At 40.8% G+C, this 18,018-nt stretch overlaps 1 protein-coding gene across 7 annotated transcripts in view; it reads right to left on the bottom strand.

The window, feature by feature from the left end:
* Window positions 1–18,018, bottom strand: part of shank3a (SH3 and multiple ankyrin repeat domains 3a) — a 258,958-nt gene that overhangs the window by 170,759 nt on the left and 70,181 nt on the right. For all 7 annotated transcript variants that reach the window (XR_003442937.2, XM_047822191.1, XM_027162070.2 and 4 more), the window contains exon 2: window positions 15,568–16,057. Coding sequence is in view for 6 of the 7 variants with exons in the window: in XM_047822191.1 (XP_047678147.1) it covers window positions 15,568–15,861 (294 nt within the window). In the remaining variant the exon portion in view is untranslated. The remainder of the gene's footprint in view (window positions 1–15,567; window positions 16,058–18,018) is intronic.

The following is an 18,018-nucleotide window of genomic DNA, read 5'->3' as shown; positions in this document are numbered from 1 at the left end:
ACATGTACAATGCTTTTGGGGGCTGAATGCCTCACTTTTTCACCACCAAACATACATCTGGGTCAGGGTTTCCCGCAGCACTTTGCAGTTTGTGTGGCCCGCCTAAGCTGGGAAACCCTACCGCCTTAACTAGGTCGTCCAAAAAAAATTATTCCTCTGCACAAAAGGCACAAGCAGGCACGCGGGATAACTAGCCAGTTGGTAAAACGTGTGTCTGTGAGTGTAAGTGGACATGTTTTGGGTTTATTTAAGCCTTTTATTTTGCTAGTCTATAGTTCTAGCATGTTCTCGCCGTGCCTCCGGGGTTTCCTCCGGGTGCTCCGGTTTCCTCCCCCAGTCTAAAGACATGCATGGTAGGTTGATTGGCATCTCTGGAAAAATTGTCCGTAGTCCGTAGTGTGTGATTGCGTGAGTGAATGAGAGTGTGTGTGTGCCCTGTGATGGGTTGGCACTCCGTCCATGGTGTATCCTGCCTTGATGCCCGATGACGCCTGGGATAGGCACAGGCTCCCCGTGACCCGAGGTAGTAACGATAAACGGTAGAAAATGAGTGAGTGAGAGTGAGTGAGTATAGTTTTGGGAAGAACCACAAATAGATGTGAAGGTTAGGTTTCAACACGTTCAGCCTTACACTGTATTATAAAGAAATTATGTATACTTTATAAATGATTATCGTTTCATAACTTTAGAAATCCCAAAGGAAAACGTTGTTGAAATAATTTCTCAGAAAAAAATTTAAAAAATCACAATCCCAAGACTGCCATGACATACGACTGCCTTATACACCATCAAACTCAGCTCTGTCTATCTGTCTGTCTGTCCGTACATACTGTATATCCATCTACAGTGTACATGGTTTGTGTCTGTGTGTACTCTTATAATTGAAAAACAGAGCTGGACATCTCTGCTTTAACCACCAATACAGCTACTGACCTGGCTGAACCACATTACCCAGAGTTCAATTGTTCTCTGCCCTGGTCAGTGAGAGCTTCAGGCAAACACTGCCATTCATTTCCGACACAACCACAACAAGGTCCATTTCAATCAAGATATTAGTTCATAAAATAATATTCGTTATGTTGTCGAATGCATAATAACACGCAAATAACATGCATAGCATTTATGGATAATATACATTTATATTTATCACAATATATATTTGAGAACTGCAGGATGTCTGTGAAATATTCTGCTTTCCCTTCATACCTTCCAAAGTGAGATGCTGCTTCAGTGCTGTGGGGGAAGAATTCAGTTCCTGAATAAAAGCCTGACAAGACGAGAAAAATGATTCATTACTTAGCTTTAAAAGCAGTCATATAACCATCTATTAGAGAGATTATTGGGGAAACGTAATACAGGTAGAGGTGCCTAATGAATAAGCTGTCTTAAAAATACTTCCGGGTTTTTTCATCCTAATCTGTATCTCGTGTGTAATAACACCACAAAGAATCGTTTACACAATGTCCCTCTACTGAGAACAGAACAGGAAACACATTGCCGTGGAGGTCAATCGAAGCTAAATGTTACAGATGACATAGTTATCACAATTACTTCCATGTTTATCAGGTGTATTTAGCTAATATTATTGGTAATATACATGTAGATATATTCTCAGGACAGCAACTACACTTTGATGGAAGAACTGTGTGCTAGTGGTGCATATGGATCAAGCACAATCTAACCTAGTTAGATGTCCATGTTGTGAATTTAGTTACAAGAGTACAAACTGAGGAGCTGAAATCATTCATTTATTCATTCATTTCCTACCGCTTATCCGAACTACTTGGGTCACGGGGAGCCTGTACCTATATCAGGCGTCATCGGGCATCAAGGCAGGATACACCCTGGACAGAGTGCCAATCCATCGCAGGGCACACACACACACACACTCTCTCATTCACTCACACACACACACTACGGACAATTTTCCAGAGATACCAATCAACCTACCATGCATGTCTTTGGACCGGGGGAGGAAACCGGAGTACCCGGAGGAAACCCCCAAACATGCAAACTCCACACACACAAGAAATCCAATTAGCATTAATACAACAGCTGTAATTTTATTCATTTTTTTAGAAACACAAGCTGATCATTCCTAAAATCTACTTTTGTTTTAATCTGATATTTACTAAGGCACAGAGATAAATGACAACTAACCTCGTAAGTAGAATTATTGTACATGTTATGGCAACATGTTGCTAAAAGCATTTTGTTTCACCGAAATGTCCATGATTTTGTAGTAAAGAATTATGTAGGATTCAGTACAAATGTATGCAAATTCGCCCATGTTTTTAAACTAAAAAGAATAAAAAAAAAAAACCCAACGCCAAGGGAGCACGAGCAGCCAGGGTCTTAGGATGGCAGGGATGACAGTATGACCGTTACACAGAGACACTAGACAGTCATCTGTATCTGGGAGCTTATGTATGCAGAAGAGGGCAGCAGCACCTTCCTCCGTGTGTTACACTGCCCTGTGATGCAGCATAGGCAGAAGCCAGAAAAGATGCAGTTGGCTGACTTTTTTTTACATGCCTCAGGGAAAGCGCCCTCCCTGATTGTTGTACGAAAGCAGGGAACTGATTGATGTTAGGAATGGGCTGACTGGTGAGTGAGAATTAGCAAGGGACCAAGCTGGGAAGAAAATGTTTGGGGGAAATAATGCTGGTGTTTTCAATTAATAATGCTATTTTAAATATTGCTATGCTAAAAAAAAAGGAAAGCATAAAAATAACAGGAATTAATGAATGAACGTAAGTGCTAAGTGACAGTAAAATGTCCATGAAAGTGTCAGATTAGCAAAAACTGGGGTAGAGATGATGGACGCATCTGACACGCTTTCTACATTTCAGCTGCAATTAAATCTTCTTTCCTTCTAACTGAGAAGCTGAGAGGAGCCATCAGCGTCACTCACTAGTGTCACTCACCGCGCGAACCAGTTGAAATACAGTTAAATGAAAGGCACGAGGAAACTATGTTAAAGGAAATTACTTGAAAAACTAATTTTCTAAGAATTATTAAGTTACATCTAACTACATACAAAAATGGTTTGTTGTGCTGCCAATTTTAAAACCCAAACCTCAACGATTAAGGAATGACCATACAAGTTATTATATTATAGTTAATATTTAAATACAATAAGCGGTGAGTTTATATTGTATGTAAGATCCTCGGTGCAAAGAAACAGCTACTGTTTCCTGCTCATGAAGTGCTATACTGTAAGTATGTTAAAAAAATGCTTCTTTAAGATGACTGATGCTGACGTGAATAAAGTGTAATGAATACGTTTCCTTTGTCCTGAACGCTTAGCGGACGAGACAAGACGTGTCGTCTCTGCAAAGGTTCTTTGAAAGACAAGTAGTACTGTTTGTTCATAAAATGCAAGCAAAAACATCAAAATGATTCAGTATAAATTCGTGTCATTCAAGCAATATTCACATCTACAGTTACGGCTGAGACTCAGCCGGAGCGGTTAGCAGTCTACGGTATGACTAGCGCTATGTTGATCGTGAGCTCTACAGATGGTGGTATTAGCATGAGAGCTGAAGCTTTGGAAACTGATATGTTTAAGCGTATAGTTTACATATGAGGAAGTAAGAGATAAGAGAAATGAACAGTCTATTGCGCTAAAGCACTGGCGTCTTCCGGTAGACGTGAAATGAGCAAATACAGTCTGTCTCTGAATGGTTTTGGTTTTCAAGACAAAATAAATGCCTTTGAAGATGAATCATTCAGGTGGAGTTTTCTTTTAACTGTCACTTTAACCCTAACTTTGACAGCCATGTTTTCATCGGAAATGACAACTAACCAAGGATCCAGGCGACCGTGTCATGGTTTAGTCATGCTAATTCACGGTTAATTTGTATGCTTGGTGGGGATTCGTGTAATAGATGTCCTCGTCTGACCGATGGCACTTGAGAAATGTAACATTATTCTGATCGAACTATTCATCTGACTTATTACATGAGTCTTGAATAAACAGGATACAATTACTCCATCGTTTCTCCCCTGCAGAATCCATAATTAGCGTGGTGATGAAAAAAATCGACCTTTCTGAATAGCCTCCTGCTATGATAGGAGTGTGTGGTTTCAGCTTCTACTGGATGCTACTGTTAATTTTCTGAATATGATAGACAATTCATGCAGAGATCAGTGCAGCTTAAAGAGACGTGGGCCATTTTAGCTGTAGGGAGAAGTATAGGGAAAGCCCTAAATATGCTGCAGTTGGTCTGATAGCTACAATGCAGTGGTTAGTGTCGATCCGCACACACACACACACACACACACACACACACACACACACACACACACACACACACACACACTACTGGTAGATAGATGTAGTGGATAGCCCCATTGTCTAACATGGCATGCACGGTGCAGTTTAGCACCAGCGTCCAAAATTTCTTTGTGCCAGTGAAAGGCATGAACTGTCCTCACAGTGCAAACATGGCTCTGGGAAAGAGAGAGAGAGAGAGAGAGAGAGAGAGAGAGAGAGAGAGAGAGAGAGAGAGAGAGAGAGAGAGAGAGAGAGAGAGAAATAAAGAGAGAGGAACAGTCACAGGTAGAAGGAAAGGAGTGACAGAATGACAGAATGAGATATAGTTTGAGCTCATGATCAGGCTGAATGACCCAGCGCACACTCTCACACACACACATTTGTGTCGAATGAGATAAAAATAGCATCGAGAAAAACGTGAGCCGCCTCCACAAACCACACCGCTGCCACCACACAGTCATCGTGATGGATGGCATCATCATGCCAAACAAACAGGCATGCCAGAAGAGGGGGCAAGATGCCTACCAATTCATAAAACCCATAAGAGAGGAAAACAGAAACGGGGCAGTAGAAAAGTTAGGAAAGGAAAACGATTTGAAAGAAGAGCAAAAGGCAGGAAGAGGACAGAAGTCGTTAAGAGCCCCATTCATTCAATTACTTTGAACAGAAATGTAAAGTAAAACAAAAACGTTTCACACATTTCAAAGTGAAATCCAAACAGAATTTTTTTTGTTTGATCAAGGTCAAAATTTCAAAGCAAATAAGTTTTTAGGTCAGGATTGATGTATGCATTTAACAGTTGAATGCCTACTAATTCTCAGTGGTACGGTAGTAGATGAAGCTGTGTGAAGTGATGACATCTTAAAGAAGCGTTTGCATTCATCTGGAGCGTGTTTGCAATTCATAGGTGAATGGCAAAATGCTAAGATTAAACCAAGTGGGTTTGTAAGACCTGTGTGACTGAAAAACCCTTCACATACTTTTACTTTCTATAACTACAGTATGTAAGCTTTCACCTTTCCGGTATTAAGACACCATTTGTTTGGCTTATTTTCTCCCACTGTTTAGTCAGCTGCCAATTCCCACCCTCTAGTCAGCTCTCACCTTTCAGAAAACTACAACCAACCATGGAGAGTGCAGGTGCTTCCTCGGAGACATGTGAACCAAACTAGTTCTCATGCTACATCACAGGGTAACACACTCCGAGAAGAGCTCTGCATGTCCTGTTCCACATACCTGAGATCACTGAAACCCACAGTTGACTAAAATCTCCGTGATGGCACCGATGCCATCCGTCCCACTCGGTGAACACGGCCAATTTCAACTGCCCGATGACAAGACAAACACTTTCCTGTCGTGCAACTTGGAAGCCTTAAGTGTAGACATCTTGAAACTTAAAAATAGATCCAAAAAAGCCTCACAGAAACGAAGTCCCAGCGAATAATTTGGAATAAACTCAGAAATAAACTCAGACAGCTTGGCACTTCCACAAGCTTCTGATTTATTTTCACTCAAAGTGATTTTGCAGTGGAAAATGCCCGAATGTTGTGTTACGTCAGCAAAGTCTGGAGTTCCTTACACAGGGGAATAGTTTTTGCTTATTGCTTTCCAAGTTGGTTTGTTGTATTTTTGTCCCAGCCTTGCAGGGCAACATATAAATTTATCATATTTGACTAGTATGAATAAAAATCTGGCATATTAATAGCTCCCCCATCTATAGTGTAGGCTGTATACAGACTGTACATGTATGCATCAATATAGCAGATAATGTAGGAGTTCTTGTTAACCTCTGTCCTGCCATTGCTGAGGTGCGTTCTGTGAACTGAGCTTGGATTTCACTCTGCAAAGTTATGGCAACTCGGAAGGCACGACTGATGCAGATACGGACTATAAATGAGGAAAAGAGAAAACTTTAAATGGCTTTTTTGATTACAAAAAATGAAAAATGTCACTGAATTATCTAATAAACAGCTTGAATACGTGACTAATAAGCCTTAAAAATCATTAGGAAGTGGATCGTCAACTGACCTCAAGGTGGCTAGAATTATATTAGAACCCTAAAGAGATTTAGTCCTCATTTATCATTTATCAGTTCCTCTGAGTGGATAAGTGATGACCGCATGATTCTACTGAAGTCCATTTGACTTACTATTAATACAGAGAGTAATTGTATCTTTCCACAATACTTTATGGAAAATTTAAAATCTGAGCTTCTCGATTCTAACATGATACATAACATGATACTGGGTGTGTGTGTGTGTGTGTGTGTGTGTGTGTGTGTGTGTGTGTGTGTGTGTGTGTGTGTGTGTGTGTGTGTGTGTGTGTGTGCGTGTGTGTCTGTTAATGATACAAATAAAAAAAAAACATTACTGATCTTGGCTTATGTGGTTAATAAATGTTTTAAGATTATATGTCTGCATTACAGGCATTTATTTCTTATTTTTAATGAACATTACTCATAGATCAATGCTCATCTCTGTAAAATGACTTTTCGGGCCTTTCTTTGTCCTGTGAGTTTCATAAAACACACCCCTTTTTATAGTCCTGACACACACCTCAACTGTAGTTCAGGTTATAAGACATTGAACATCAGCGGTACTGTACATTCGTTGTGTTGGTTTTATCCTTGTTCATACTCATTATTATAAATGCTTCACTCTATACAGCAACGACGTTAAATTTCAGAACATCGGCTACGATATTAATGTCTATATATTTTGAACTGTGTAAGATCTGTGTAGCCCATTTTATTCACAGTCCCCCTTTCGTACAGTATGAGCGCCAAACGTTACTCAGTTATTTACTAGACTGCTTTGCATCATTACCTCTTTAGATACACGAGAGTGCACGAGTTACACAAGAGAGCTAGAAAAAGGTCTAGAACTGACTCAAGATGTGGCATTTGCATTCGATGTCTGAGACTCCTCTGGTGTGAAAAGAAAACAGCGATAAAACAAGAGGGAAATACCACAACAAAAGAGCTGCAAACTGAACAAAGTCTTGAAAAAGATGATTTTAAGATCAGGTACGGAAGTGATGGAAAGGAGGATGGGAGGAGATAAATGTGAGTAATGGTGACATAGACATGTTAAGCTGCCAGGAAAAGAATGGTTGTAATAATTGACTGCTGATGGCGGTGGAATGATTTCTGACTCGTGCAGAAGCTTCTTAACTCCCCAGAGCTAAAAACTAAAAACTCACTGACTAGCCCTTGACTCAAAAACATGCTGCTAAAGCAACTATAGAGTTTCCTTCAAAGCTGGACTTTTACCTGACCTGAACCATAGTGCGCATGCATTTCACTTACTACAGACAGACCTGGAGGCAAAAAGCCTCAGAAACAAGAAAAAAAACTGCAAATGGCTGCATTATGGCCCTGGCAGAGCGCGAGACCCGGCCTCGAGTGACTTCCGTGCTCAATTCTACAGAGACTCCTTTTCTGCAGAAGATCTGCAAACAAATAATAAACATGATTCTTTTCCTTCAATTGGTCCTACAGCGAGATTATAGCCATGGTTAATATGATTGCTAAGGCTTTTTTAATTGACTTTTTTGACGTCATATTAATTGTAATTCATTTTAAGTAGAGTACAGTGTACAGAGTATAGAGTACAGTGAATACACCGAGAGGTTTTTATTATTAATTATATATCCATTGTAGATATCTACTTCAAAGGTATACAAATAATGTGTTTTGACTTTGTATTGAGCATGAACTAAAGAGTATGCATCTAATATGTGACACTTCATAGCTTATCTACTGCTTTGTGTAATGATGTGTAATGCCACTGGACTGTAGGTAGAGAATCATGAAGTCTCTACACTTTGACTTCTTAAAGGTGGGGTGCACAATGTTTGAAAGCCAATGTTGTCATTTGAAATCACCAAAACAAACACACCCCTAACCCAAATGGGTCCCACCCCTGTATTTATAGCTCCGCCCACACATACATACGTAACCCGGGCAACTAATGGAAAGAAACGTGTCTTTATCATAGCTGAAGGGAAGAACAACACGATTGTAGATAAACAAACGAGCAAAAATGACACACAAGCATCATCATGCAAAGGACGGCATGTATTAGTTCTGTGTAACAAAGCAAAACCAACGTTACTCACCTATCGAGAAGGAAAAAAGCAACCTCGGCATCCCATCCCGCTCCTTCAGTTCTCTCCAGCCCTGGAAAGCTGATCCTATATTAACACGAGTCCTGCTTCTTGCCTTATCTTAAGCCTTTTTCTATGGGGTCAGAATTGTTTCGTTATTCTGAATAAATACACTATGATCCACAAATAAATATAAGTTTCACAAATATTTTTACAAATTTTACAAAAAGAAATGAAATCCACAAATAAATAAAATGGGATTTGCAAATAAAAAAATATTTATAAATTGTATTTATTTGCGAATTGCTTCCTGCTCATTTGTGGATTGCGTTCTGCTCATTTGTGAATCACTGCACACATTTGTGAATCGTGTTCTGTGCATTTGTGGATTTGAAACATTTCTAACATCAAGACGTGCACAAGAATCCACAAATAGGTGGACTCCGCCCACCGTCAACTCCAGCCAATCGGACAACGGTGTCGTGGCGCTGACCAATTGTGGCACGGTCTACCTCAAACCAATCCCGTTCTGATTTACTCGCACTATCACAGTGTAATATGTACTGCAAAAAAAAACAAATAAAAAACATTTTTCGCAGATTCGAGCCCAATCTGGTAACCCTGTATGGATTGTAGCCAGCACTAAGGGTTAGTTCAATTCTGCTTTCTTTGGAAATGATTTCAGCATCATCAATGGGTCCAGGGGTGGTGTGAAGAGCGAGTAAATCAGAACGTGATTGGCTGGAGTAGACGGTGGGCGGAGTCCACCTATTTGTGGATTCTTGTGCACGTCTTGACATTAGAAATGTTTCAAATCCACAAATGCACAGAACGCGATCCACAAATGAGCAGAACGCAATCCACAAATGAGCAGGAAGCAATTCGCAAATAAATACAATTTATAAATATTTTTTTTATTTGCAAATCCCATTTTATTTATTTGTGAATTTCATTTCTTTTTGTGAAATTTGTAAAAATATTTGTGAAACTCTTTATATTTATTTGTGGATCATAGTGTATTTATTCAGAATAATGAAACAATTCTGATCCCATACTTTTCCGCTTTTCGTTTTTATCCGCCATGTCAATGTTTCAATCGCTTTCTGCTAATGTCAGACATGCGCACTGAACACTCTCTCCGACGCATATTAACAAGACACGCCCCTTTCTGCTAATTGGCTACACGTTTGTTTTGTTTGTTGGCCCGACTCAGCTTTCTGAAGCGTTCCACAAATATCATACAGTACACTCCACCTTTAATAGAATAGAACAGAATCCTTTATTTTGTCACATATACATTACAGAACAGTTTATTTTCACATATCCTAACTTGAGAAGTTTGGGTCAGAGTGCAGAATCAGCCCTGATAAAACACCCCTGGTGTAGAGAGGGTTAAGGGCCTTGCTCAGGGGCCGAACAGTGGCAGCTTGGCAGAGCTGAAGCTTGATCCTCCGATCAACAACCCAGAGCCTTGAGCCACCACTATCCCTCTTCTTGGGAAAAAACACACATTTATTTTTTTCTCTGAACATGGCAAACTGAAATACTGCCAAAGAACTTTTTGAGTTCAGATTGTCTTCTTTTATGAGGAAATTTTAAAAGTGCTTATCACTGTGCTTATTTTCTAGCAGAGCAGTTAGGGGTGAGGTTTATGAAGTAAACAGAGATGACTGAAGCACAGTTGATTACTAAATGTTGTTCCTCCTGCTTTCACGTCATCCTTCAACTCTTTTCCAGTCTGCTGACCTCTCTTACCTTCGTTATCATCTGACTGTTTAAAATGACTGCATTGTCAACCTATCACGGTTCCGATTGCATATTACTGAACCAATAGTACTGACAGGAATGTTTAATGTATATAGAGCTCAGTAATGTTCTATTTCCTGTATGAACTATTTCTTGTGTGAATTATTCTAACCTACTGGAAACTGGCACAATTTGTCTGATAAATTTGCGTAGTTGCAACATTAATAACGATTAATTTTTATGTAACCTTTACTTGTATGTACGTATACACACACACACGCGCGCGCACACACACAGCAGTAGAGTCGTGGCTGCGCGGGATGTGGTAGCTCAGTGGTTAAGGTGTTCGACTACTGATCGGAAGGTCATTGGTTCGAATCCCAGGTCCACTAAGCTGCCACTGCTGGGCCCCTGAGCAAGGCCCTTAATCCTCAATTGCTCAGATGTATAAACTGAAATAAAAATGTAAGTCACTCTGGATAAGAGTGTCTGCTAAATGCTGTAAATGTACAGACAGTCTGTCAAGTTTCATTTGATATACTTTCGATGGTGAATCAAATAAATAAACTGTTCTGTTTATTTCAAATAGGTGTAATATTGAGTTCAGTCCACTTAATGGGCACTTATTGTGCACCCAGATTCCTCTAGTTAAAAAAAAATGGCAGATTCTCCGCTTTATATTGCACTTATAAGATCTTCATTTGAATGAGCCTAGTACAAAGTCAAACGTGTTTGAAATCTATTAAATAAGGAAGAATAAGTATCTGAACACTTTTTTCCTTACTCCAGGCCAATCCAATCCAAATATTTCTTTAAATTACACTATTGCAATAAAAATAAGAACATTTTGCTTGTTTAAAGCATTTATTTCTAGTTCAATATTCGTGTGTGTTTTTAGATTACTTTTCTCCACTGCTAAGAAACCATTCATTGCAGTATCACATATTTTGCCTATTATAATTAATACTAGGAAGGTCGATACCCTCAAACAATCGGTATAAAATCAGCACCCACATTAACACACGGACAAAACAAACTACCCCTTAAGTGCAACATTATCAATAATGAGAAAAGCAAATCGAAACTAGAAGAAGAACAAAAGCCAAGTAACACCTACAAGGTGAATAAGAGGTTGTAGATGTACAGGTGCATCTCAATAAATTAGAACGTCGGGGAAAAGTTCATTTATTTCAGTAATTCAACTCAAATAGTGAAACCCATGTATTATATAAATTCAGTACATACAGAGTGAAGTAGTTTAAGTCTTTGGTACTTTTAACTGTGATGATTTTGGCTCACATTTAATAAAAACCCACCAATTCACTCACAATCTCAAAAAATGAGAATATGGTTACAGGTCAATCAGCTAATCAGCTCAAAACACCTGCAAAGGTTTCCTGAGCCATCAAAATGGTCTCTCACAAGGAGCGTAAGCCACAAACGTTCATTGTTGAAGATCCAAGCATGTTACCAGACAGTGGAAGGAAAAAGTGTGGAAGAAAAAGATGCACAACCAAGCGAGAGAACCTCACCTTTGGGCGAATCGTGGCCTAATGGTTGACTCGTAATCCTAAGGTTGTGGGTTCAAGTCTCGGGCCGGCCACGACTGAGGTGCCCTTGAGCAAGGCACCGAACCCCCCAACTGCTCCCCGGGCGGCGCAGCATAAATGGCTGCCCACTGCTCCGGGTGTGTGTTCACGGTGTGTGTGTTCACTGCTGTGTGTGTGCACTTTGGATGGGATAAATGCAGAGAACAAATTCTGAGTATGGGTCACCGTACTTAGCCGTATGTCACGTCACGTCAATTATTTATTTATTTAAGAGGCTTGTCAAGCAAAATCCATTCAAGAATTCGGGTGAACTTCACAAAGTATGGACTGAGGCTGGGGTCAAGGCATCAGGAGCCACCACACACAGACGTGTCAAGGAATTTGGCTACAGTTGTCGTATTCCTCTTGTTAAGCCACTCCTGAACCACAGACAATCTCACAGGCGTCTTAGCTGGGCTAAGGATAAGAAGAACTGGACTGTTGCCCGGTGGTCCAAAGTCTCTTTTCAGATGACAGCAAGTTTTGTATTTCATTTGGAAACCAAGGTCCTAGAGTCTGGAGGAAGGGTGAAGAAGCTCATAGAACAAGTCGCTTGACGTCCGGTGTTAAGTTTCCACAGTCTGTGATGATCTGGGGTGCAATGCCATCTCTGGTCTTGGTCCACTGTGGTTTACCAAGACATTTTAACGCACTTCATGCTTCCTCCTGCTGACCAGCTTTTTAAAGATCCAAAAGCACCAAAAGTTGGTCAAATCACCATGGTGTTAGTGATAGAGAATTGGTGCGTTTTTGTTAAATGTGAGCCAAATTCATCACAATGAAAAGTACCAAAGACGTAATCTACTTCACTCTGTGTGTACTGAATTTATATAATACACGGGTTTCACTATTTGAGTTTTTATTTTGACATAAATAAACTTTTTCCATGACATTTTAATTTATTGAGATGCACCTGTATATGAGACTGAAGAGACAAGATGTAGAGTACTGTATGCATAAGAGAATGAGGACGGTTTTTGAGGAGAAAAGGTGACTGTGTGTGACTACCACTACCTCGAGATCACCACTGAGATCGCAGGATCTCAAAATCCCTGTTGTGTTTCTGCTCTCTGCTGCTTCCTGCAGAGTTCAAAGTTCAAGGCTACCACTTAAAGATTCTTGTCAGAAAAATCAGCACAGGTTATCTCGCGTCGCCTTTATTATTTCTTCCTCGCTGTTTAACATCCGATACGATCGAGAAATTAAAAGCGGTGGCTCTAAACACAAACACAACGGCGTACGATGTCGTAGCGGCTGATGCGTTTCTCACGGTTCCTGGGAAAGAGTACAGCCAAACGGAACATGGAAGAGTCCCTACTTAAAGAGACCCTGCTGAAGGAAACGGTATTCAAAATATAAAGCACTCTAATTTCATGGCTGCATGAAAAATAGACGTTATTTTAAAAGAGTTGTCAGAAATGTGGTAGAAAAAAAAAGTTTGAAGAAAGATAAAATGCTTTCTGCTTTCCTGTCTGGAGGTCTAAAGGAGGCAGGTTAGTGTTTTGGAAATGAGTTTAGTTCTTTCTTTCAGGTTTCACATACATTTACTGTACTGATATACAGTATGATGACGTTATACAGGTTGAACAAATAATGTCTTCTGAATGGATACAAATACAGTTATGAGTAAGAGGCACTTTGTTCTACAGGAAGCTTGCCGGGAAGAGCCACAGTGCATTGGGACCGAGATCCCATGGGATGCGAGAAAAAATGCAAGCTGGAGTACCGAAAGCTGGCGGTTTTTTCCTTTCATTCAGACGTGAGCAAGAGCTCAGGTGAAGCTCACGATGCATTTACTGTACAGTGTTTATTTGTGACATGCTGAAATCACTTGCCGGTTTTTCCATGGGCATATGCTTCATTTGACTTACCTCGGAGGTAGAAATTTTGAATTACGTCGTTTTCTATTAGTCTGCGCTCAAGCTACAAAGTACAACAACAACAACAACAAAAAAAACAAAACATGGATGCCGCTATGTTTGTTAGCATCAATTTAACCAGCTAAGTTAACACATTAGAACATCATTGTGTAGCCATGTAGTGTTGTAATGTCGTAGATTAAAGCACGGGGTTGTGGAAACCGTCTAGAGTTTACGAGTAGGAATTCCGAGATGGTGCGCTTTCATTTTGGTACCTGGCTGAAGGTCAAAACCAGTTACAGGTCTGATTCAAGAGCTGCAATAGTGGTGTCTACACTCACATACGGGTTTAGATCCAAATAAAATTCCACATATATTTCACACATACATATATACAAGCGTACGGCTATATTCTTAATTATACTTCAGTTAGACATTCTATAAAAACCCGTTGCACTAAGAGTTGTGTATTCTAATGCATGGAGCGAATGTGGTCACATTTAGCATGTGCGAATTAACATTTGAAAGCGGCATAGAGCAGAGTTTGCTTGTGAAAGTATGACATTTACAGATTTCTCTGTGCTCCCATTCACCCTGCTCTATTAGCACAGAAGCACAGACGTCCCTAAAGGACACACAACACTCCGGCTTTCTTCTTTTAATGAGTTCCACACACACACACACACACACACACACACACACACACACACACACACACACACACACACACACACACACACAAACTCACCTATTAGCAATCGGACACCTGGACAGGATTTTTTTGGAATCTCACACGGAAAGAAGAGGAGTAATGCGGATTAGAAAAGGTTTAGGTACAGCATGGATTTTCAGATCTGTATGAAGCAATTATTTAAATATTTAAAAGAAATCTGTGCTTAAGTACTTCTCAATAGCAGTCGTGATTCACGATGAGAAAAAATGATTTTGCTGCCACCACAACCGAAAAGAAAAAGGAAGTGATAATACAACTTGCTGGGACACAACAGAGCATGCAAAACAAATTATACAGCAAACAAGTAAACTGCAAGGAGTCTTTAGAATAACCTCTGTGTCACTGCAGGGTCTGCACATACAGTACTTCTGTTCACATCCAGGCCTCAAACGGCATAAATCAAGCACACACACACACGCGCACACACACACACACACACACATGCACACACGCACACACACACATATGCACACACGCACACATACATGCCCGCACACACACATATGCCCGCACACACACATACCGTATGCACACACACACATATGCACACACACACACACACACACACACACACACACACACACATACACACACACACACATACACACACGCACACACTCACACACACACACACACACACACACAGAGAGATGCCATTTAAGCCTGCAGATCTCCACAATAACACAGCAATCCCTGCTGGACGCAGAAACTAAATTAACTACATGGCTACAACATGATCGGTCCTCAGAAATCATACAGGTTAGTAACTACTAGGAGAGAAGGGTGCCTCATTCTCTCTCTCTCTCTGTCTCTCTCTCTCTCTCTCTCTCTCTCTCTCTTATCCATCACAGCCATATGTGTGATTCTCTTGAACAGGCTGCGAGGACACAGCACACTACAGGGCAACAACCTGTCAAGTTTGACAGCTCAAGAGGCAAAATCACCCTTTGTAAGAATTACACCGGTCCCACAAGGCAAACACTCTCTCACCTCTTACTGCTCGCTCTCCCTGCTTAAGTGCTCACTTGTCAAAGTCAGCCGTGGTACTGCTAATGAAAAGAGCTTATTTGATTTATTTAGACAGAAAACAGAGTGAAAAGGGAAAGCGTGAAAACAACGAACGAGCATGTCAGGAAGCATGCAGGAGAACTGGCAACGAGGAGAGAATGGGACGGAGTGGGGGAAAAAAGCTCTACAGAGATGAGAGAGGAGTGAGAAAAAGACGGGAGAGTTTGGAGAGACAAGTGTACTCACTGTCTGCTGCAGGTCGGGGATGCCGATGCGGACGACCAGCGTGTTGCCTTGGGCTTCCTCCATGGGGCAGGCCGGCGCTCGGCAACCGTCACCGTGGGAACTGCAGGAGCTGTCCCCCTGGCTGGCGCAGGAGAGGCGGTGCGGCTGAGGATCGTGGATGAAGAGAGGGAGCAAGGGAGGGAGCGAGGGAGGGAGCAAGAAAGGGAGGAGGATGCACGCGGGTTTGGGCTGTTGCTGTGGACGCGCTCTGGGCTCGGGAGGCTCATGTTGGCCGGAGCCTTCACTCACAAGCATGCTCCGTGTGTGTGGAGCACCGTCTGCATAGCCTTCTCACACGCGTACACACACACTCATAACCCCAGCATGGCTCTCTCTCTCTTTCTCACACACACATGCACACATGCACGGAAGAGATGAGGATGGAAAAGGAGGGGAGGAGAAAGGGGGACACTAGAGGGGATTACAGAGGAGAGACAGAAAAAAAGGAGATCTGCAAAAAAAATAGAGAGAATTTTTATAGTCTCAAAATATACAGTATCACATTAATTTTTATCACCATGCAGTAACAAGCTACAGTATAAGTGCAATTGTGTGCAAGGTTTTCTGGCTTTGTTTGGTGTTGAATAATTTTTAAAGGTTAAAACATTGATTGCATAATATTATGGAGCGAGAAAGAAAATGAATCAAGTCCCATCAAGGTTTTTTTATTGATTTCATGCTAATGTCATCATCACAGCTCATTTTCAAAGCAATTAATAGACAGCATGAATTACATGGTCGATGTGTGGTTAGGAGTCAAATGAACGATCTAACAGTGTGTGTGTGTGTGTGTGTGTGTGTGTGTTTACCAGGTTTGACCATATGCTATGCTGCATCATTTGGCAAGAATCATAACACATTAACCACACACACACACACAAACACACACACACACACAAACACACACAAACACACACACACACACACACACAATAAAACATGGTTCATTTCTCATAAAATGCTGTCGAGGTTAAGGTGAAAGTTAAAAACAAATTTCCGACAGGTTACTTGCAGAATAATCTTTAGCATTAAATTGTGATTGTCAATAGTATTAATAGGAGCACAGTGATTGAGCTGCTTGAGTGCTGATCATAAGGTTGTAAGTTCAACTCCCAGGGCCACTGCTTAGCCCTTGAGCAAAGCCCTTAATTCTCAATTGTATAAATGATCTCAATTGTATTAATGAGATAATTGTAGGTTGCTCTGGATGATGGTGTCCACCAAATGTGACGCAACACTCACTTCCACTTACCACCTTGGAGAACACTAAGCGACTAGTTCATTCTTTATTGTTGGATTTCACTTTATTATAACGTTGAATGTCCTCCACCATGTGTGTGTATGTGTGTGTGTGTGTGTGTGTTTGGAGTCCGCATGTTCTTCCCATGCCTCTGGGGCTTCCTCTGGGTACTCCAGTTTCCACCCCAGCACAAAAACATGCGTTGTAGGCTGACTGGCAGAATAATTGTCCCCTGGGATAGGCTCCAGGTTCCCCATGACTGAACCATCCTCACTTATTGACATTCCCGATACTTGTGGATTTATGCATTTCAGTTAATGTATGTGAAGCAAAAAAAAACAACAACAAAAAAAACAACCTTTTGTGGATTTCCGACTGCTCAGGTAAAAACGAATTGCTTGCTAAGAATTTGTTCTTTGACATAAACAAGAGGAAGTAAATGCCATCTACTACTGTACTGTACATCACATGATCATCAATCGCAGTTAAAGCTCATACCTCGATACTGAGTGTTAGAACAATGTACACATCCTGCAGTCTTCACTGATTCTTGTTCAGGTGCCTTTGTGTTTCCTTTCGGTATCAATGGGTAAAATCAGCCTCCTCATTCCAGCACCACATCTCCCCACTTCACCACTCTCACCCCGGTGAACATCACCAATTTGGCCATCTCTCACTTTCATTACTGTCCTCCTTTGTCCTAATTCACTTTAGTCGCCGAAATGGATTTCTCTATCTGTGAGCGCTATCACTCTAACAGTGACCCTGCTCTCTCACACTCTCTTTCTCTCCCTCTCTTTCTCTTTTCACTTGTTTGCACATGCTTATTATGTTCTAAACCGTCGTGCAAGCGTACATGCATTTGTCTCTCCATGGCACAGCCTGGTCTCTTTGTGAAGCAGAAGAAGAAAACAGTGGATTTTAAACTGCTGCTTAAAGCAAAGCTAATGGGCTTCTTCCACACCGCACCACAGTTACTACTGTTTACTCAAAAATACAATGAATTTAAGGAGAAGACTGAGATGCGCTTCACAATCTTAATTTATTATATTCCTTAATTTGTATTTAAATTATGCATGAAATTGATTGAGCCTTAACTTCGAAGCTCTAACCTTAGTCTTCAAGACTCCAGATTCTGACCCTTTCCATCGCTATGTAATTATATGACATTA

The sequence above is a fragment of the Tachysurus fulvidraco genome, chromosome 13 (assembly GCF_022655615.1).
Source record: "Tachysurus fulvidraco isolate hzauxx_2018 chromosome 13, HZAU_PFXX_2.0, whole genome shotgun sequence".
NCBI classification, from domain to species: domain Eukaryota; kingdom Metazoa; phylum Chordata; class Actinopteri; order Siluriformes; family Bagridae; genus Tachysurus; species Tachysurus fulvidraco.
Note: the sequence above shows the minus strand (reverse complement) of the source record. Positions and strands in the feature narration are given on the sequence as shown.